We start from the raw sequence: 21,930 nt of genomic DNA, 5'->3' as shown, positions 1-21,930 counted from the left end.
CCTCATGTAATAGCAGAGAAAGTTTCAGCACACAGTAGGAAGGCAAGTGCTCCTGCACATCCAGCCCTGAGCCCTTTTGGTTCAATTGAATTGTTTTAAAAGTTAATTTTAGAAGGAAGGAGGCCATGGATAACACATATAAAAAGATTACCACAGACACAGGTAAAAGTATAATGCTTGATTTGATTATTTCTTGTTCTGTGGATTAATTTTTTTAATATAATACCTGAAGCATAGCACCAGCGCCCAAGAAATGGGCTGTCTGAAGTGACACTCCCCTCCTTCGGCCTCATCTGACTCATCTCTGCTCATTAGCATTTGACTTTGGATGCAATTTTAAAATAGGTAAATGGGTGAGATTTAACTTATAAGAAATTATTTTAAAAAGACATTTCATACCCTTTCTAGGCGTGCTGGTAGCTTAGGAGTGTAAAAGCTTATGACAGGGTTGTATTAAGAGCTCAAATGTTTAGAAGGCTTTAAAACCGCACAATAAAGCATGTGTGGATATACTACTGCATAAATGCACTGTTCTTTTACGTGTACATTATATGTGTACATTCTACCAACAAGCTAACGGAGCCAACAGCAGACAGAGAAGAAAAGCCAACTCAGAAAGAGAGTAATGAAATATCATTTTCTTTTCATGGAAGACTTCACTTAAACTACCCAAAAACTTAATATTACCTCAGATTAACCTAGTAAATAAAATGGATGCTTACAGCTTACCTCACATGTTAACACATTTGGTAAAACTCAACATTTCTTATCTCTGTAGTCTCTGTAAATCTGCACTCTGTTCTGCTGGGAAGAGCCCTATCTGCTGTAACTCATTCGTCCCCCTCCTTACTGCATATCACTTCATTGAACCTGGCACCTTAGTGTGCTTCTGCCCATCTTGCTTGCAACATGTATCATACATGGAGGTTACTCTACTGTGCACCACCAGCAGATGCACTTGTTCCCATGGGGGTCAATCTGAGCCTGAATGACATCTAACTTCAGTATCTAGGTAAACAGTATCCCTTCTCCTCTGTACCTACTTTCTCAATCATGCTTAGGGGTCCCATCATCTTGAAGCATTGTGCAGCTTCTTTTATGCCCAGCTCAAGAACAACTACCATAAAGCCTGTCCACAAACCAACGATACTGTTCTTGTTATATATATAAACATATCGTTGTATATTTTGATGAACACCAAAAGTTGTAATATTGTCAACAAAACAGATATTGGCCGAACAAGAAAATAAAACGTGAATTTGTATATTTGTGACAAAACTTGACACACACACCAAAGCTTCACTTTCAGTTTTTGACCTTAATAGCAATACACAACTAAAGATCACTTTATACACCACCCTAAATAAATATAAGGACGGGTTTACCAATATGCAAGGTTTTCGGAGGTCTTTCAGTATACTATGTACATCAGAATTATTAATTACTTAATTAGCAATTTTCGACAAGTCACCCAACATGAATGGTGTCTACGGCATGTGGATTTATATAATAAATCTGAGGCGTAAAATACAGAAAACTGAACTAAATGCAATGACACATCCTCCAATGCCCTCCCCAACATCCCCAAACATTACATCTCTAATTTTACAAAAAAAGCTGTGAGGAACTTAATTAAATGTTGAGAAGCAACCCCCTAAATAACAAAATATCCAACAGAGCCCCCCTTAATAAGAGAATGTCAAGCAAAGCCTCCACTAATACTAATATGATGTGCAGAGTTCCCCTTAAAAATAATAAACTGTGTACTCACCTCTTACTTCCTCTTCTCCCCACAGCTCGGGCTTTCTATGCGCTATGTAATCAGGCAGTTTCCCCACCACGCCATAGTGTGTGCAGCGGCAGAGCGCACAGACATGACTCTGCCTGTGCTGCGTGGAAGTTGGAGCCGCGCAGAGGAGAAGAGCTCCAGGGAGCATGGGAGGTTAGTAATTTTAATTTTATATACTCAGGTATAAAATGAGTGGGGCTTTTTCAGCACAAAAATTGCACTTAAAAACTAGACTGAGAGTATATACAGTAACTTCATCCACCACTTTATTGTGGAGCAAAAAGAATATGAACATGACCTCAAGGCACCAATGAATCTGTATATAAAGGCAAAGGCCTGATTGTTATGTGTTTTTCTTTCCCAATAACGAATTAAAAAAATGTATCTGGTGCTGGATTGGGCCCATCTTACATATTGATACTTATACAGAGCTTATACACAGAGGATCCCTGACTATTGTGGAATCATAAATGCAAACAGCGAAGACAAGTGTACAGGCGGTCCCCTACTTAAGGACACCCGACTTACAGACAACCCATAGTTACAGACGGACCCCTCTGCCCACTGTGACCTCTGGTGAAGCTCTCTGGATGTTACTATAGTCCCAGACTGCAATGGTCAGCTGTAAGGTGTCTGTAATGAAGCTTTATTGATAATTCTTGGTCCAATTACACCAAAAATTTTGAAACTCCAATTGCCACTGGGGCAAAAGAAAAAAAATTGTCTAGAACTTCCATTATAAAATATACAGTTTCGACTTACATACAAATTCAACTTAAGAACAAACCTCCAGACCCTATCTTGTATGTAACCCGGGGACTGCCTGTATTGCCCTTCCATAGGATACAAGATGGTGGTCATTTGATGTATCCATGTCGCTATACCTTTAGGCTCTCCCTGAATCCCTTCACAATTTCCTGCATTATGTTACAGTTCAGAGCATGCACTGTCAAGTTACATAAAGTTACATTCTAAAACAGTACTTATATATGCTTAAGTCATATGACTGATACTGCCTTTGCCTTGTGGACGAAACTTTGCCACTCTTCACTTTTTACATTTCAAGGAAAGGTACCATAAAAAGATATGATAAACCAGGGGAACTTGACTGTGGTAATATTCTTATATTTGTTATCAATGGCCTTTTTCCTTCTAAAATCAAGTTACAAAAAGTAAGTCCCCCTGCTCTCTTGACACTCCCCCCCCCCATCATGCTATTTTTAAAAGTTGATTTTAGTATGAAGAAGGCCATGGATAACAAAGATAAAAATAATAACACAGTTACTGTGCCTGGATCTATGAGTAAGTGGATTTTGATAGTAGATTTCCTTGTACAGGACACTCTGTGTCAGGGATGTGGTAAAATATTGACTATTATTGCATTTCACCAAAATGACAATTTATATCTTTTTTATACCCAATATTTTGGGAAGTACTGGACCACCCTGTCAGGAGATTTTAGCTTTTAATAGAGCACATTAAGGAAATGCCAATAATGCAATTGCTTAGCAATAATGTCTGAGTAACTCCCTCTAAATACTATATTATTGTTAGGCCCATAATTCTCACCATTTTCTTGAATACAGCCTTTTCTTATAAAACAGCAAGACAGTAAGAAATGAAGAAAAGGCTGGAGACGGGAGGGCATCTATGTAAGTATCAGTAGTTGTAATTAGCGACTGTTATAATTACCACACGTGTTTGTGCCGGAGAGGAGAAGGCGTTCATTTTATAAGTGTACTGTAAATATAATTTATCAAAATAACCAGACTGGGAGAATGGAGTTACATTGAATTCTACATATGCAGCTATTGAGATAAATAGCCATTAAAGAGAAACTGATGAAAAAGCACATAATGTAGAAAGGAAATTTATCACCGTGCTCAAGGCAAAACACACAAAACCTGAACATTTCTTTTCTTGAGGTATTTTTAAATATTTTAATTGGAATCGCTTTATAACAATGAGAGGTACAAGGGAAGTTGTAGTCGTGGATAGCATAGTTTCCCTGAACAATTTGTCACGCACAGATGGTATGACAGAGCTTCGTGTGTTTTTTAAAAATATTGCTGTAATATACCGTAAAAGGGTATAGCGTTCCAGGCAATCAAAAGACTGATATAAAAAAGAACATCTGATAAAGACAATTCCTGTCGATATACAAATAATTCATTTATTTGCTCACGTTCCACCTGGTATAAATACACCATGAAGACCAGCAACACATACATATAGTTGATTGCATAAAACTGTTTTTACAGAAATGAAATAAATCCAGCTTGACTTTTTTCAAGAAATCATATACTGGGGTCAAGCATTGAATGGTAATAAGCACTGTCATATGTGCATTTTAGGCTGATATACAATGCACAAAACACACATTTGATAAGCAAGTATAAAAGGAGAAGCTAAACCCTTGTTTACTGATTATCAACTGTATTTCAATAGGTTTTATATGATAGTAATAATAATCTTTATATATGCCATGATATTCTGCAGCGCTTAGGCATATAACTTTAACAGAACCTGGCAGCAGAAATTGACCTACTAAACAACTAACATTACGTTTTCAATCAGCTACCTCCCAGATAATGTTTCTTTTATGGATCAGCATGGTGGTATCATCCAAAGAGTCTACTATGAAATGTGATGTATAAATTAGAAGAGGCAGAGTGTTTAGTACTTAAGTCAAGCTCTCCCCACCTCAAGATGTTGCCTAGGCTATGATTAACATTATTCACCAGACTTCTGGAGAGCCTGTGGTCACTGGATGCAGGACTTTCAGCTATAGCAAAGTGGGCATTCAGTGGAAGGGAGAGCTTGACCTCAGTGTATAACAATCTACTGGTATAAGATTATCAGCTCTATTACTGCTGACAGGTTCTCTTTAGTTAAGGTAAGTTTTAAAGTAGACTCAAAGTTGTTACAAGAAGAAAAATAGTACAGTAAAACATAACAACAACACAATTATGTAGCTTTTAATTATTACAACCAAGCACCAGGTCACTAACACTGGGACTAGAAAGCTGCAATCCCCAGTGTTTAACTTCTTAGACACAGTGGTCACACATGCCACATCTGTCACTCATCAGCACCCTGACTGTGTGGTGCCGACGGTGTCACACTGTAGCTGGGGTTCCTACAGTGTGTTCCTTTAGGTCGGACTGCCTGTAACATATTTCCATCAGGCCATAACAGATGTATGGCCAGGTAGAATATTTTCAAGTGATCTCATGTCCCCTTGTGGGACAAAATAAATAAATAGAGAAAAAAAAGTCTTTAAAAAGAAAGTAAAAAAAATGCCCACTTTCCAAAAAAAACATGTAAAATCACACATAATTTATTACATCCACTCCTGTCCCTTGTCATCAATCACATAAAAAAATGATTTTAAAAGTGATCACAAAGTATATGCTATATGCCAAGGTTGTGTAAATGAAAACTAAAAGTTTTCAACTACAAAGTAAGCAAAAAAATAACCCCTTACGAAGCTACAATGGAAAAAAAATCTAAAGCCATGGCTCTTGGGAGTAGATGATATAAAAAAGTGCTCCCCCCCCCCCCCCAAAAAAAAATGATTTCATTATAGGTTATCTAATACTAAAACACCATATCAATTTGGTATTGCTGTATAATTATTGATCCAGAGAAAAAAATGGTTTTATGTTATTTATGTTGTGTTTTTAAATAGCATCAGATCTTTTAAAACTATACAGTATAAAATTGTGCTATTAAAAACTACACATTGTCCTGCAAAAAAACAAATTCCCCTACAGCTATAGTGAGAGTTATAGCTTTTGGAAGGCATTGAATTTAAAAACTGTAATATCTAACTACTAAAGCCATTTCATCAAGCTTTTTATCATACATTTTTCATTCATATGTCCGAGCTTCATTTATTATGATTGTACAATATAAAAGCATATGAAAACATTAGGAAGCCACCCACCTTTTCTTCATTACCAAGACGATGCCCAGGAATATGATAACAAACAGAAGGATTCCTGCAATGACTCCAGCTATTTTCACAGTGTGATCTGACTGTTTTTCAGGTTCAGGATCTGGCTTGCGAGTTGCAGAACCTAAATGGATGTATTTAAAAAGGAAAAGAAGTTTTGAGAATCACAGGAGAGAAATAAAATACAATTTCTATTTATTATAAATGAAAAAAGTCACAACCTCCTTCCCTCCATTTAGTAGATGTAAAGCATAAAACAAAACTCTTCAAATGAAAAAAATCTTCCAAAAAATTGTAAATATGTTGCATAGGTGACACATAAATGATTTGACTAATCCTATGAAGTCCTGCAATTGACCGGCACTTTAACATGATCCCATCTCTAGCTGTTATTTCCCTCATGAAAGGGAACTGCTGTATAGTTGCCAATACAGGTGGTCCCCTACTTACACCTGCCTTACAGACAACCTCTAGTTACAAACGGACCTGTACCTGTACCTGTACTTTTGCCATAGACTACAATAAACAGCTATAACAGTTATTAAAGATGTCTGCAATTAAGCTTTATTGTTAATCCTGGTTCTGATGACAACCCAACATTTGCAAAATCCAATTGTAACAGTGACAAAAAAATGTGACTGGGTTACAATTATGAAATATACAGTTCCAACTTACATACAAATTCAACTTAAGAACAAACCTAAAAAACCTATCTTGTACATTACCCGGGAACTGTCTGTATCTTAATATTACAACATGGAAATCTCCTACAGATCTGAAGTTTGTATCACCATGTTTCCACAAAAATAAGGCAGTGTCTTATATTTACTTTTCCTCTATAGAGGCACTAGGGCTTATTTTTAGGGGATGTCTTATTTTTCCATGAACGAAAAAAAATAAAAACTTCTCTGTCCTTATAACTCTCTAAACTTGGAATTTCATGTGACTCTATTTCTATTGGAAGCATTGGCCACAATCTCTCATGTTTAGTAATAACACATTCCTTTAATGATCCCTTCTTGTTTTGCTAACTTTTCACATTTTCAGTGCGACAATAAGTGATTTTATCCCATTCACTCATGTCACAACTTCTGGCAGTATATAAATGATCTACCAATATTACTATGACATGAGGAAGGGGGGGGGGGGTAGCAATGACTGCTGCTAGTTGTTACTTTCAGGGGAGGCCTTGAAATTTTTTTTACTAGGTCTTATTTTGTGTGTGTGTGGGGGGGGGGGTTGTTTTATTTTAAGGGTAACAAGGTAGAAACATTGGGCGTTATGAAGGGAATTTATTAAGACTGCCTCTCCCACTCTATGCCACACTTAAAGTGACATGCATGGCAGAGAAACAACAAAATGTTTGTAATGGAATTTCTTACACGCCTATCCCTATATATTCTGAAATACTAGTATTCGTGGCAGATGACCCCTAGTCTTCATTATTGGAAATACCTTATAATATCTCCAGTAATGTACTATGCCTGTGAATATATGCCTTGACAAAGTTGATAACAAAGGATGAAGGCTGCTTTTATTTTTTTTTCCTCCAATGAACCAGTAAAATGTCTAACGAATCTGTTAACTTCGCATCACAAATGGTATTGCTAATGTAAAAACTAGAAGGGAGACCTGTAAAGGTCACAGGATGTCTTTGTCACACACATTGTTAATTCTGACCTAAAAGTCCATCCTGTCCATAGTGTATTTTTTATGTCATACAATCTGTGTTTTTTTGCTTCCCATTGTTTACACCTATAATTTCAATGGGCATGTCCCAATGGGAGGTTTATGCTGAATTTATGAAATGGAAATTCAACAGCAGTTTAGCCTGAAATACACTACCGGAAAAAAGTCAGAAATTGAATGTTTTTTATGGTGCTATTTGGTTGTGCTGAAATCTTAGCCACAAAGCAAATCTTCCACTCCTTCAATCTATATTTTGCAAAGATTGAAAGCCAAAGGGAAAATCTGCAACATGCTGTAATTGCAGTGTAACAGAGAGAGGAAAAGGGGGGATGGGTGGCCCCATTTCGTATATTCGAATTATCAGTCTCTGGTGGTCAGACTTCTATAGGAAGGTGAAGAGGATAGGGAGTCCGGCAGGGTGGTGCTCTTATTCAAAGCAATATATTGGTTGTGATGTAGAGGGAACAGCTGTCATGTACCTTGTTTTATCGTGAGTCCCTGTGTTCATCCCTGAGTTCATCCCTCCCTTTGTTATGTATTGACACGTCAATTTTTGTGTGAGTATTGTTAAATAAACCGGACTGAAAAAGAAGATTTGGGTGAGTGCCATTCTACTGTTCCCTCTACATGCTGTAAATGCAGAGTGTTCTCATTCACTTTGCTGTTATTGTATATGGTAGTCCTTGTCTGCTACCCTGGGGAACCTACATTGTATGTGAACGTACCCTCAAGGTGGGTGGAGAGTAGCTGTGATGTCTCCCATACACTGCACAAGGAAAACAGAGGAGACCCTGGTCATCTCCATCTCTCAGTCACTCAGTGGGATCAAATAGGACATCATAGAAAATTAGTACCGAATATACTCGTGTATAAGCCGAGTTTTTCAGCACAAAAAATGTGCTGAAAAACCTCACCTCGGCTTATACACGAGTCAATTTAAAAAATATTAATACTCACCCTCCAGCACTCGGATCCTCGGCAGCGGCTCCCGGGTCCTCGGCGGCTGCTTCCGCTTCTCTCTGATTTCTTCACTAGCCGGCAGTCGCGTCCATTCAATCTGCCGACGGGCGCACGCGCTGATGATGTCATCGGAGCTCGCATGGACGCGACTGCCGGCTAGTGAAGAAAGAAAAGAGAAGGGAGCCGCCGCCGAGGACCGGGAGCCGTGCCGGGTATCAAAGGCGAGTATCGTCGGAGGGTGAGTATTAAGTTTATTTTTTTTTATTAGCTTTGCATATTGAGGGCACGCTGTATAGCACTTGGGGAAGGCTGTATACCACTTGGGGCAGGCTGTATACTACTTTGGGCAGGGCAGGCTGTATACTACTTGGGGCAGGCTGTATACTACTTGGGGCAGGGCAGGCTGTATACTACTGGTGGCTGGCTGGCTGTATACTACTGGGGGCTGGCTGGCTGTATACTACATGGGGGCTGGCTGGCTGTATACTACATGGGGGCTGGCTGGCTGTATACTACACCCTCGGCTTATACTCGAGTCAATAGGTTTTCCACGTTTTTGGTGGTAAAATTAGGGGTCTCAGCTTATACTTGGGACGGCTTATACTTGAGTATATACGGTAATCTAAATTTTTATAAATAATAAGGTTCTTGGTTGAGACAGAAACCTACTCAACTCCTGTCCACTTCTCCCCTACATTCTCTAAAGACTTCTGTAATGTGGTAGCTTTGGTACATCAATCAGTCTAGCACTAGAAAGAATGACGTTTTGAGAGTGAATGTGATGTTAGGAGGCGACACAATAATTTGCATTATAAAAAATAATAAATTATAATGTGCACATTGCATTTGGATTTGTGTTTCGTGTGGGGTAATATCTTTGTGAACATTTTGGACATAATAAATTAATCTAACCTTTATGTGGACATGTGAAGCAGGCATGACAGGAGATTTCGGTGCTTTATGTAATTAATAACGTGTATTGATTTATTATAAACCTTTATTAGAAATCATACAATAAAGAAGCGTTATGGAATACAGTTTTATTGAATTTCTTACATAAAGGTTGGCAGGTTGCATATCTAACCTTAAAAAGCCTACATCCATTGTGCCAGAACCTTATCAGTGCTATTCCAGGTTGTGGCTCAGAACATCAGCAGTGTTACAAGGAAAATGTATTCATGTGTGCCTGGCAATGTGAAAGAGTCTGTGTCCTTATTATAAAACCATAAAGGTCCTGTGAAAAACGCTGGAGTCCTTGATCTCTCGTGTAACAAGTGCACCAGGCGTAGAAAGCACAACTTGTCCTGTGTCTGTAAGTCACATACAGCAAAGCCCAAACTTCAGATCATCTCATGCATCCTATTTACATCTCATGCTTTCTTGTTCCTGACAAATACACCACACATCTACAACATAATAAGTGTCTAGCCTTTCCCTCTACATGATTTGCTGAACGATTTTCCTTAATTATTTCTCACAAGTGAAGCTGTAATTCTATTACATATTAGCTGAAACACCTGGAAATATGTGATAAGCTCATGTTCTATGCATTTCATCAGCAATTGTTTTTCAGTACAATAGACTATTTTTGCCTTTGGAAATTAAAATCTAGGTCACATCTGGTAGTCAAAAGACTCCTTCTAAGCAATTTATTCACAAAGTGGGAAGCAGCTGAGTATCATACCACTGGCACCCACATTTAATATCTGCCTAAATGAGATAACCAGTGCCTTGCAGCGGGTACTGTCTTTCTCCAGCTCCCTTATTTCTAAGGCCTTGTTTACATTGTTTATTGCATAATGTGATGGAATGTCAAACCGTCTTCTGATGGAATATCAATTCTCTAAATAAATTTAAGATGAAAAATATAAGAGATGCATGTTCAATTCACTGCAGTCAAGCCTCTCCCTTGTAGTATTTTTACCAAGGCTTCCAATTTTTTAATCAAAGTGTGACAGTATTCATCATGAGAGTCGTCAAAAAGAAGAAGGATGGTCTGGAAATCGGAATTTATTTCAGAAAGTCTGAAAGTGATGCCTTTTTTACAAGCCATATCCCTAGATCACTTTTAACAGGATTCGCTAATGCATTGTGCAAAGGATGAAACTGCAAAAGTTCACTTCAATTTTCTACAAAGTTTATGCTGCAGATTTAATAGTGGTGTCTGATGCAAAATGATAAATCTGCTTAAGTTTGAGTCCAATCTAACCTTAGGTACAGAACATTGCCATCATTTTGTAAAACAAAAGTCACACTCCTTACTGTGAAGTTATGACTTTTTTGTCATACAAAGAGTAAAAGGGTCTCAAAACTATCTAAAACAATGGGGCAATTTGGCACAAGGCATTTTAGATACACTTTACATAGATTTTGTGTACACTAATTGATATGATAACTATCACAACAATGTTCACTTTTGAAAATGAAAAATGTTGCCACTTTGAAGTCTTAAGTAAAATTCCCTACACATCCTATTCAGACCTGCAGGATTTCATCAATTAAGGAGTAGTTTTATGCATAGCTCTACTTCTTTCTAACGTAATAGGGGAGATTACCTGTAAGTTTAATAAAGAGCTGGCACATTGTCTCCAGCTCTTGATGTTCCCCTTGCCTTAGATATTCAATGACGCTCTGGCATTAATACTATGATATACTAAGATTAGAATAATAAGAGGTCTGTGGTAGAACTGCGCTATACCCTATGCAAGGAACTAGCATGGGCCATAGCTAATGCGCCGACACAGGGTGTCCGCAGCCCAGGCATCTGCGTGTTATGGCTGTGCCCACTCTGCACCCTCCCCGTCCACTTGACATGAAGGTGGCGTAATAGGGGGCGGCACAATATATGGTTAGTGTCAAATGAAGTTTTGTGTGCATTTAATGTTACTGAAAGATAGCAGAGTACATAAAATAAATGCATAAGGCTTGTGTGAAAGGATTTAAGACTTCACAAAGCACTACATAGACTGGCAGAGGTTTTGTCCAATATCATTAATGGAATCTAAATAAAGAATATTGGAGATATTTATTAATCTGTACACAACATAATTCAGTCATACTTTGCACTAAAAACTGTCTGCACCACATTTATAAAGGGTTTGAGACAGTTTTCTGGCTCTCCTACAAATAGCTCAACAAAAGGGGTGTGGCATATGAAAATGGGGCGTGGTCTCACGCTAAAAAGGACCATGCTGACCCGACAGATTCTATTATATTTTTGCAGTAACATACCCTGTTACACGATGTTCACATTTTTTCATACTGTATCTGGCAAGAGATTTCTGTACCTTAAAGTGAAACCATCACCAGGAATATTATTTTTAGATCGTGACAAATATTAATAGCCCACGGTATGCTGATTTCAAAAATCTGAATCATTTCAGTAGTTTGTAATAGTTTATTTTACATGACCTGGATCCCTGCCAGCAGTGTGTGGTCCCGTAGCTGGGAGGGGGCAGATGCAGTCTGTATCGGCCTATATGTTCTCATTCATTCTTAATCTCCTCCACACCATCCCCCTCCCTCCCCTGCCTCTTCAATGAACATGATGAGCTGAATGAGTGGATGAAAAAACACAGGCACACACAGGCTGCAGCCTCCCAATAAACTTCCTCTCTTTACCCAAGACTCAGCACAGGTCAGCGAGGTAATGTAAAATAAACTATTATAAACTACTGAAATGATTCAGAATGCTGACAAAGGTATTTTTAAAAACAGAATAGCATAGGCGATTGGAACCTGACACCAGCTATAAATGACAATCCTGGTGACAGGTTCGCTTTAAAGCATTGGACACAGCAAACACCCCTTCCACAAAAATGTATCAAGCACCATTGAGAAGAAAGTGAAGTTTAACCCCTTCCCGACATTTGACGTAATAGTACTGCATCGCGGGAGGTGCGTTCCCGCAAAATGCAGTACTATTACGTCAAGCTTCTGGCGCCGGCTCCTGAACGGAGCCGGCGCCAGAAGCTGCGGGTGTCGGCTATATATTATAGCTGACATCCGCCTCTAACACCCGCGATCGGAGATTTCTCCGATCGCGGGTGTTAACCCCTAACACGCCGCGGTCGCGCTGACCGCGGCGTGTCAGAGGCATTTAAATGTCTATATTACCTGAATCGGACCCCCCCGCGGCGCGTACCGGGGGGGTCCGCTGCTCAGATCGCAGCCCCGGGACTGCCGGTGCCCGGGGCTGCAAGATCTTGATCCGGAAGCCGGGTCCGTGCCTTCTGGCAGGACCCGGCTGTAAGACACTGGGCATGCGCAGCATGCTCAGTGTCTTACATTACACAGTGCAATACATCTGTATTGCACTGTGTAATCTGTAAAAAAGCTTGAACAAGTGATCAGAAGATCACTTGTTCAAGCTTAGATGTAATTACCTGTAAAAAAAGTAAAAATAAATAAATAAAGGTTTTTTACAGTAAAAATAAATAATAAAAGAAAGTGAAAGTCCCCCCAAACACCACATTTCCCTTTACACAAGTAATAAAGTATAAAAAACACTAAATCACGAAAAAACCCCACTTATTTGGTATCGCTGCGTCCGTAACAATCTGTACAATAAATCCTAATCATAATTGGACCCGCTCGGTGAACATGGTAAAAAAAAAAACCCAAAAACTTGCCAAAAATTAAAACTTTTTATCAAATTGCTTTACAAAAAATGTTCTAAAAAGTGATCCGAAAAAGTTACAAGCACCAAAATGATACCAATAAAAAGAGCAACTTGTCACGCAAAAAATAAGCTTACAACCAGCTCCGTAAACCAAAAAATACTATAATTATGCCGCTATAAAAATGGCAATACTAAAACAAATGCAATTTTTTCTATTCTAGTTTTCCTTCAATAAAATTGGAAAAATAAAAATAAAACTATATAAATGAGGTATCACCGTAATCGTAGTGATCCGTAGAATAAAGATAATATATTATTGTTATGCTACAGTGAACAACCCCCCAAAAAAATGCTAAAAATCCAAAACAAGAATTGATGATTTTATTTTCCTCCACACGTAAAAAGTTAATAAAATTGCTTCAATAAGCTAAAAACCCACTAAAATTAAGTTTTTTTTACAGTGCATCTCGTCTCGCAAAAAATAAGCCCTTATTTGTCTAAATTGCTTAAAAAATAAATAAAGATTGTATAGCCTATTCCCAACGAGCGTTGTTATAGAACGGTGCGGCGAGTAGTGACTTTACAACACCGGTCAGGGTAAGACGGCGGCTGTTCACTGATTGGGGTAAGACGGCAGCTGTTCCTGACAGCCATCCATCCTGCCCCATGGACCAGAAGGGTTACGTTCCCCCCACACAACCCCAGTTTATTATCGCTGCTATTGGCTCATCAATTCAGACGAGCCAATAGCAGCGAATTTACTTATGACGTCAGTAATACCGGTCACTATGTCTGTAGACACGGTGATCGGGGCAGGGTGGCGGCTGTTCCTGAAAGCCACCAATTGTGCCTTGCGGTCCAGAGGGGTTTTGTTGCCCCCCTCTGTCCATGTTTGCCGCTATTGGCTGGTCGATTTGGTCCAGCCAAAAGCAGCAATATTCGTCACAATGGGCATCGCTAAGGTGAATAAGAGCAACACTTGGCGATAATTTCCCTACTAAAACGAAGAAAAGCGCTGGCTGTGCACATTGTTCAGATGATGCTGTACAACTCTTACGAGCTGTTCCAATGTGCATGTCCTGCCGTATCATTTCTCCGATTTCAAGAGAAAGATATTAGGAAACTAATATTGGGACAAGAAGGACGGGGCCCCAGTACCTCTGGTTTAGATGTTTCTGTGTTTTGCCAGGACAGCATTTTCCCGGTGAATTCTGCTGCTTCTAATGATAGGACTCAATAAAGAGTCTGTTCCAAAAGAGGAGTTAGGATGGACACTATATACTAAGGATGGACACTATATACTAAGGATGGACACTATATACTAAGGATGGACACTATATACTAAGGATGGACACTATATACTAAGGATGGACACTATATACTACTAAGAGACCTGCGACAACTCCAGAGTGACAAAAGTTTAGTTGGTCCCTTGATATATACTACCTCCTTATACACTAGACATTCACAATTCACGCCCAACCTATTGTGAATTAATTTCGGTAAAATGAATAATTGTAACAACTGTTATTTCCTGTTGCTCCCTACACCCCTCCATTATTTCATAAGGGGCGCCACATAACGGGCACTGAACTTTCCAGAAATAATTGAAATTTCCATCTTGGACTCCATTGCACATCATATTTGGAAACCACCTATATGTTCAAAATGCTCATTTCACCACGTGTATTACACTACACCACATATTACACCTTGCTAAATTCCCCAAGGGGTGTACATTCAACAATTAGGGTCACTTTTCGGGTTTTCCTCTGTTTTGGTACCACTACGGCTCTCCAAATGCATCCTGACACATGTGAAGGATTTCTTGCAAATTTGGCCTCTAAAAGACAAACATTCCTCTTTTCCTCTACTGTGCGTCCATAAAGCATTTTATATGCACATGTGGGGTACTTCTACACTCGGGAGAAATAGTTTTACACCTTTTTGGGGTTATTTAATATATTATCCCTTGTGGCTTACAAAAATTAGAGGTAAAGTGACATTTATAGGAAAATTTTCACCTTTTTAATGATTCGGGCCTAATTGGATCATTCACCTGTAGGGGCAAATACATATATTACACATTGCAAAATTCTCTAAGGGGTGTGCATTCAAAGATTAGGGTCACTTTTCGGATTCTTATCTGTTTTATACCACTAGGGTTCTCCAAATGCATGTCAAACATTTCTGTCAAATCTGGCTTCTAAAAGGCAAACATTCCCCTTTCCTTTTACTGTGCGCCCATACAACATTTTATATACACATGTGGGGTACTTCTACACTTGAGAGAAATAGGTTTAGACATTTTGAGGGGTTATTACATTTTTTTATCCCTTGTGGCTATATAAAATTAGGAGTAAAATGACCTTTATAGGAAAATGTTCACCTTTTATCTATTTAAGTCCTAATTAAATCAAACACCTTTACGGACAAATACACATATTACACCTTGCTAAATTCTCTAAGGGGTGTGCTTTCCAAAATGGTGATACTTGTTGGGGTTCCGCTCTGTTTTGGTACCACTACGGCTCTCTAAATGCATGCTGACACATGTAAAGGATGTCTGTCAAATTTGGCTTCTAAAAGGCCAATGCCCCTCTTTCCCTTCTGAGCTTCACTGCGTACCCATACAACATTTTATTTGCATGTGTGGGGCAATTTTATACTCGGGAGAAATGCTAGTACACATTTTTTGGGGTTGTTTCATCTTTAATGCCTTATGGGATACAAAAATTAGCCATAAAAGTGACTTTTTTGGGAAAATGTTCACTTTTTTCCTTTTAGGGACCTTATTGAAGCAAACACCTGTAGGGGAAAATACACATATCACACCTTGCTGAATTCTCCAAAGGGTGCACTTTCCAAAATGGTGACACTTGTTGGGGTTCCCCTCTGTTTTGGTACCACTAGGGCTCTCCAAATGCATCCTGACACATGTAAAGGATGATTGTCAAATCTGGCTTCTAAAAGGCCAAAGCCCCTCTTTCCCTTCTGAGCCCTACTGTGCACCCATACAACACTTTATATGCAAAAGTGGTGCAGTTCTGTGCTTAGGAGAAATAGTTCTACACATTTATGGGGTTGTTTTATCTTTTATCCCTTGTGGCTTACAAAAATTTGGGGTAAAAGTGACTTTTTTGAGAAAATGTTCACCTTTTTTCACTTTTGGGGCCTAATTGAATCAAACACCTGTTGGGGAAAATACACAAATTACACGCTGCTAAACTCTCCAAGGGGTGTACTTTCCAAAATGGTGTCTCATGTTGGGGCTTTTCTCTGTTTTGGTACCATTATGGCTCTCCAAATGCATCCTGACACATGAAAACTTTTTCAGCCATATTTGCCCTGCAAAAACGAAACAACGCTCTTTCCCTTCCAGGTGCCCCCCTGTGCCCGTACAGCAGTGTACAGTGACAAAATGGGTATTGGCATACTCAGGAGGAATTGACCTAAACATTGTAAAATGCATTTTCCTTTTTAACCCATTGTGAAGGTGCAAATTTTAGTGTTCAATGAATCTATAGTGAGATAAAATTACATTTCTCTAATTTCACTTTCATTTATCTTTCACCCTCATGAAACGCTCAAAGGGTTAACAAAATTCCCAAAGGTTGTTTTGAATATTTTGAGGGGTGTAGTTTCTAAAATGGTGTCATTTGTGGGGGTTTTCTGTCATGTGGGCCTTATAAAGTCACTTCTAACTAAATTGACCCTCCAAAAGTAGGTTTTGATGATTTTTGTGAAAATCTGAAAAATTGCACCTAAAGTTATAAGCCTCCTAACATCCTAAATAAAGGAAAAGATGTTTGAAAAATGATGCCAAGTTAAAGCAGACATATGGAAAATGTTAGTTATCAAGTTATTTTAGTGATATGACCCACTTTCCAAAAAGTAGAAAATTTTGAATTTGGAAAACATTGTTTTTCTCAAAATTTTTGCCAAATTTCCATTTATTTCATAAATAAATACTAAATATATTGATTAAATTTCTCAACCAGCATGAAGTACAATGTGTCACGAAAAAACAATCTCAAAATCAACTGGATATGTTAAAGCGTTCCAAAGTTATAACCACTTAAATAGACACATGTCAGATTTTAAAAAATGGGCCGTGTCAGGAAGGTGAAAAGTGGCTTCAGCGTTAAGGGGTTAAAAAAATCTAACAGGTTCATTGCCAATATTGCAGCTGAGTAATGGGGGCAGCTCAAGGATCTATCTGTGGCATGGAGTCCCATGCCAGTGCGATGGGGGACTTGTGACACTGACAGATCCATGAATTGCAGTAATAAACAATAATAAACACTGAAAGGCAATAATTACATATATGACTTCTACTGTATAGCCTCCATATTTTACAATGCATCTTATTTTCTTTTTAAATTACAGTAATATGTTAATAGGTAGATAATACAAACAAATGCACCACTATATACAATCTATCAAAATTACAAATGTGTGAACAGCTTTACCTACACTGTCTTAAATTGGACACTTTGCTAGCATTTTGCATAAGATGCTCTCTTTTCCATACAGTAAAAGATGAATCCGTACTTGTCTTACTGAGCTCTGAGTGAGGAATATATTTTCAGTGCTGTAGCAGTCAGCTATGCAATGCACTTTGATGTGCCATAATGTCACATGTGACTTATTGCCTTTTTATGCATGTAATGTTTATCATTTTTGTGCTTTGACAGTTTCATCTATAAAGCAATATACTAACAAGAAAATGAGCATTCGGGAGTTTCAGGACTGCAGATTTTTCCTTTAGCTCAAAAACAAAAATAGTTTCCAATTTCTGAAAGGTGTTTTTAGAATTGTGAGCAAAATAAACACAAATTATCAGTAAATGAGCAATGAAAACAAGCTGAAACTAATGGGGGGATTATCACAGCTTGTATACCTGAAAGCACGCCTAAAAGGCCGAACCTGGCATAAAACTGATTTGGCGCACAATATGCCCAGTAAGTGTGCCCAACTCACCAAAGATTGTGTTATGTAGCTTGACAGACATAAACCTGAAGCATTTTACCGCTTACAGGAAATGTATCAAAATCCAGCATCTTAAACCGGGGACACTTATTCAGATCCACACACTGTGACTGTGCTAATCCTTTTTTATGTTTTATCCATGGCCTCTTTCCTTCTAAGATTATACTAATGAGCCTGAAGGGCTTCTGGGGTTTTTTACCAGAGCCCCTGCATGCTGCAGATTCTAAGGCTGTAACAGTGTCTAAGTAGTACTTCCCCCACCAACTATGTGCTAAAACTTCCTCTGCTGAAGTAAAATGACATCAGACAGACAAAGGGGTAAATGCTGAGGGGGCATAGGGGAAGAGTGAGACAGTATAAGTGCCTGTGAATGCACTGGTAACACAGCAAGAGCCCTTAAGGCGAATTAGCATAATTTTAAAAGTTGATTTTAGAAGAAAGGAGGCCATGGATAACAAATATGAGAATATTGCCGCAGTCACGGTGCCTGGATCTATGAGTAAGTATCCCTGGTTTATCTTGCTGGATTTTGATGGTAGAATTACTTTAACTGCTATGTTCTAAGATCTAACTGTCCTTCTTCTGTTTCAATGCGACATGGCACATATGATATCAGTTTAGTGTATCACTAATAAATATTTAGAAGTGAGTAGTTAACAGGTTAATTACTAAAAGGTTAAAGTAGAAAATTAACAAGATCCTCATACATCCTTTTCCTACAGTTACCAGTCCACATTCGTTAATGTAATGCATTAAATAATATTGGTTTTACAGGAGCCGTTCAGTTTAATTAGAGTGTATTTAGTTGTTCTGAGAAAATATTGTGCATAAATGCAAGCAAGTCTGGGTGCTTTTCCATATCATGGTTACAAAACGCATGGTGACCCATTCATGAATGATTTGTCACTGTCCAAAAATGTTGTCTGCAGAAGGCAGATAATACATGAGTCTCACTGAGACAATTTATTTCCAGTGCCTCTGCAACAGAAATGTGCTTCAGAAGCAAACTGATTTCCTGCAAACTTTTGCCCTAATTTCTTTCTATTCAACATTAGATCCTGAAAAAATATTTTAAAAACATCCCTAAAACTGAACAATTTGTATATACAGAGAATTGTAATTATCTTTATTGGCATTCAAACGTGGATCCCACTCACAATGGCCATCAGATTGATAAATGGGGACAATTATAAGGGACGGTAATGCTAATGTCCACTTAAAAAGGTTAATGCAATTTGCATCCATAATTTTTCTTTTTCTGCTTCTTTAATTGTCTGTATTGTGTTCATATAAGATGGCATTTCATTTCTAGTTGTATCCAATTAGGTCATTTATAAATAGTGTCTATCTCTCTCTATAGTGAAAAATTTAGGTGCTGGACATACTGGGAGCTAAGGCTTTTACAAGCCCAAGTAGCCTCTGCAGTTAATCTACATATTACCGTATTTTTCGGACTATAAGGCGCACCAGATTATAAGGCGCACCATCAATAAATGTCTGCTAAAACATCTAGGCTCATATATAAGGTGCACCTGATTATAAGGATGAATGACCAGCAAGAGGCAGACCAGTGCACCGTTCAAGGCAGCTGCAGTTCCAGGCAAACGTGTCTCCAGTGCATAGAGCTCAAATCTCAGAGGTATGGGCTGTTAGGGGTTAATGTTGCAAGGGTAAAGCTGCAGGGGTTAAGTTGTCTCCCTCTGCCCCTTCTCTTTCCCTCCTCAAGCAGGGTGATAGTCTTGTGGGGTTCCCTATGGCTCCCTCTCTTTCCCCTGTTACAGGGCTGTCAGGTATAGGGGTAAAATTGCTTACTCAGGCGGCCGATGAGGGTTGCTGCGAGGTCGGCACTATGGCGCTGGTGGTATTGCCGGCCCTGCCAGTGTGGAGTATTGTGCCCGGTGTACAGTGTGGGCTGGTGCAGGATATTGCTGGCGAGGCGCTCTTAAACACTCTTAAATGTTATACAGTGCGTGTTGTCTGCAAGTACGGTTCATATATAAGGCGCACTGGACTATAAGGCACGATTTTTTGTGCGCCTTATAGTACGAAAAATATGGTACTAAAATAAAGTTTTTAACAAGTTAGGTTAGGTTTCAGGATTATTAAATTACAGATTAGGGCAGAGGCAGAAAGAGGGATTCTGCCATCAGATCTACTTCCGATAGTAGATTCCTCATGGTAAGTTTCCTTTAAGAAAAGAACACCACTGAAGTTAAAACTTTCAGCAGAAATCATTGATCTGTGTGTCAGTTTATACATCTTAGGGACATTTACCATCAGGATTGTAAACCAAGCACACTTACATGCTGGTGTGTGCTCCCTCTGTCAGCATATGATCTTTTTATAGCTTCTTATGCCCTTTTTACGAAGAAAAAGCTTTAAAAAGTATGCAAATGAGCCTGAGGTGTGCACTTTTTTGTGTATAGCAGTATCCAGTGTGTTTCTTATGTGTTTGTTTGTAAAGCAGAGCTGTGTGTGTTTGTGTATAGTAGTGCACAGTGTTTTCCTGTGTGTGTATAGTAGAGTGTGCATGTTTTTGTGTATAGCAGTACCCAGTGTGTTCCTTATGTGTGTGTGTGTGTGTGTGTGTGTGTAAAGCAAAGCTGTGTGTTTCTGTGTATAGTAATGCCCAATGTGTGTGTGTTTGAAGGAATGGATGTAGCAGAGCTGTGCATGTAAATGTGTGGATGTAGCAGAGCTTTATGTGTAAATGTATGGGTGTAGCAAAGTTGTGTGTGCGGTGTAGTGCAAACAACAGGGATATTTTAATTGGTGTAAAATATATTTTCCCTTTTTTGGATGGCTAAATCTGGGGTGCATCTTATAGTAAGATGTAAGGTACTTCCTATATGAAAACTATGGGTAAAGCTTTTAAAAATATGTTATTCTCCAGGAATTTCAATCTTAAATTCTATGTTAAATAAGTTTGGTGATGGTGTAGCACATTATAATTCATCTTCAGTTCTATATTAAGGCCAAGATGGAATCCAAAGTATGTGAAGAACTGATTGGAAATTTAAGATATATTTAGTTTCTATGCACAATGGTAATAACACACAAATAATTATGTTTTTTTCACCATTTATAGCCACGTGTAAAGAACTTCAAAATAAAAAAAATCAGGAGAAGCTAAAAAAAAAAAAAAAAGAAAGTAAAAAACATCTCACACAATACACACATAATAATTGCATGCAGTGAGTAACATTGAATTCATGACACATAAATGAAATGATTTTGTAATACTACATTTCTCATTTGCAAGAGCAAGTGCAAAGCTAAAAAGAGAGCTAAAAAGAAAAGGCAAATTAATAATCACATGTAGATAAGACAGCAGAATGGTTGTGATAATGGTGATGATGAGAAGAGGTAGAGGAGATGAAATATGACTTGTGTATTCTTGAATGTCTGACCTGTTAGTTGGTCGTCGCCTGCAGCAGGGGCGATGCGAATGTATGGTGTTGTAAGCTGAGTCACGATTATCGCAGCTAAGGCAAAGGAAGAATTCCGGGTCAGCATGCATGAGGAGGAGAAGAAAAGCCAGACTGAAGCAAGGCCGACAAGAATACTGTCAATGTTTCACCAACTCTGCAACATTATACTACCAAAACACCACATTTCTAGCTGAAAGTTTAAAACAGCATGGAGGAAAGTAAAAGAAAAGAGAACATTGCGAAAATGGTTTAGAAAATCTCTGGTTAGAAATTATGAATAATGAAGACATGCAATTTACTGCAGACTCCTACCAAGACTATGCTTCTCCTTACAATGAGTGCTATTATAATTTTAATATTTGTGGCTCCATTCACAAACTCACAAAGCCAATGAAGCACAAACACATAGCAGCTGATAGAATGAGTACTGCTACGTATTGCAAAACAAAGGGAAATCAAATAACCACAGTGTTATATTGTATCTATTTGT

General features: G+C 38.5%; 1 protein-coding gene across 7 annotated transcripts in view; it reads right to left on the bottom strand.

The window, feature by feature from the left end:
• Positions 1 to 21,930, bottom strand: part of PTPRM (protein tyrosine phosphatase receptor type M) — a 490,017-nt gene that overhangs the window by 144,328 nt on the left and 323,759 nt on the right. For 4 of the 7 annotated variants that reach the window (XM_072152202.1, XM_072152203.1, XM_072152204.1 and 1 more), the window contains exons 14-15: positions 21,420 to 21,494; positions 5,739 to 5,871 (exon numbers count right to left, since the gene is read on the bottom strand). In XM_072152202.1, coding sequence (XP_072008303.1) covers positions 5,739 to 5,871; positions 21,420 to 21,494 — 208 coding nt within the window. The remainder of the gene's footprint in view (positions 1 to 5,738; positions 5,872 to 21,419; positions 21,495 to 21,930) is intronic. The other 3 variants (XM_072152207.1, XM_072152208.1, XM_072152209.1) reach the window with 1 other exon arrangement.

The sequence above is a fragment of the Engystomops pustulosus genome, chromosome 5 (assembly GCF_040894005.1).
Source record: "Engystomops pustulosus chromosome 5, aEngPut4.maternal, whole genome shotgun sequence".
In the NCBI taxonomy this organism is placed as follows: Eukaryota; Metazoa; Chordata; class Amphibia; order Anura; family Leptodactylidae; genus Engystomops; species Engystomops pustulosus.
This window is presented reverse-complemented; position numbering and strand designations above follow the sequence as displayed.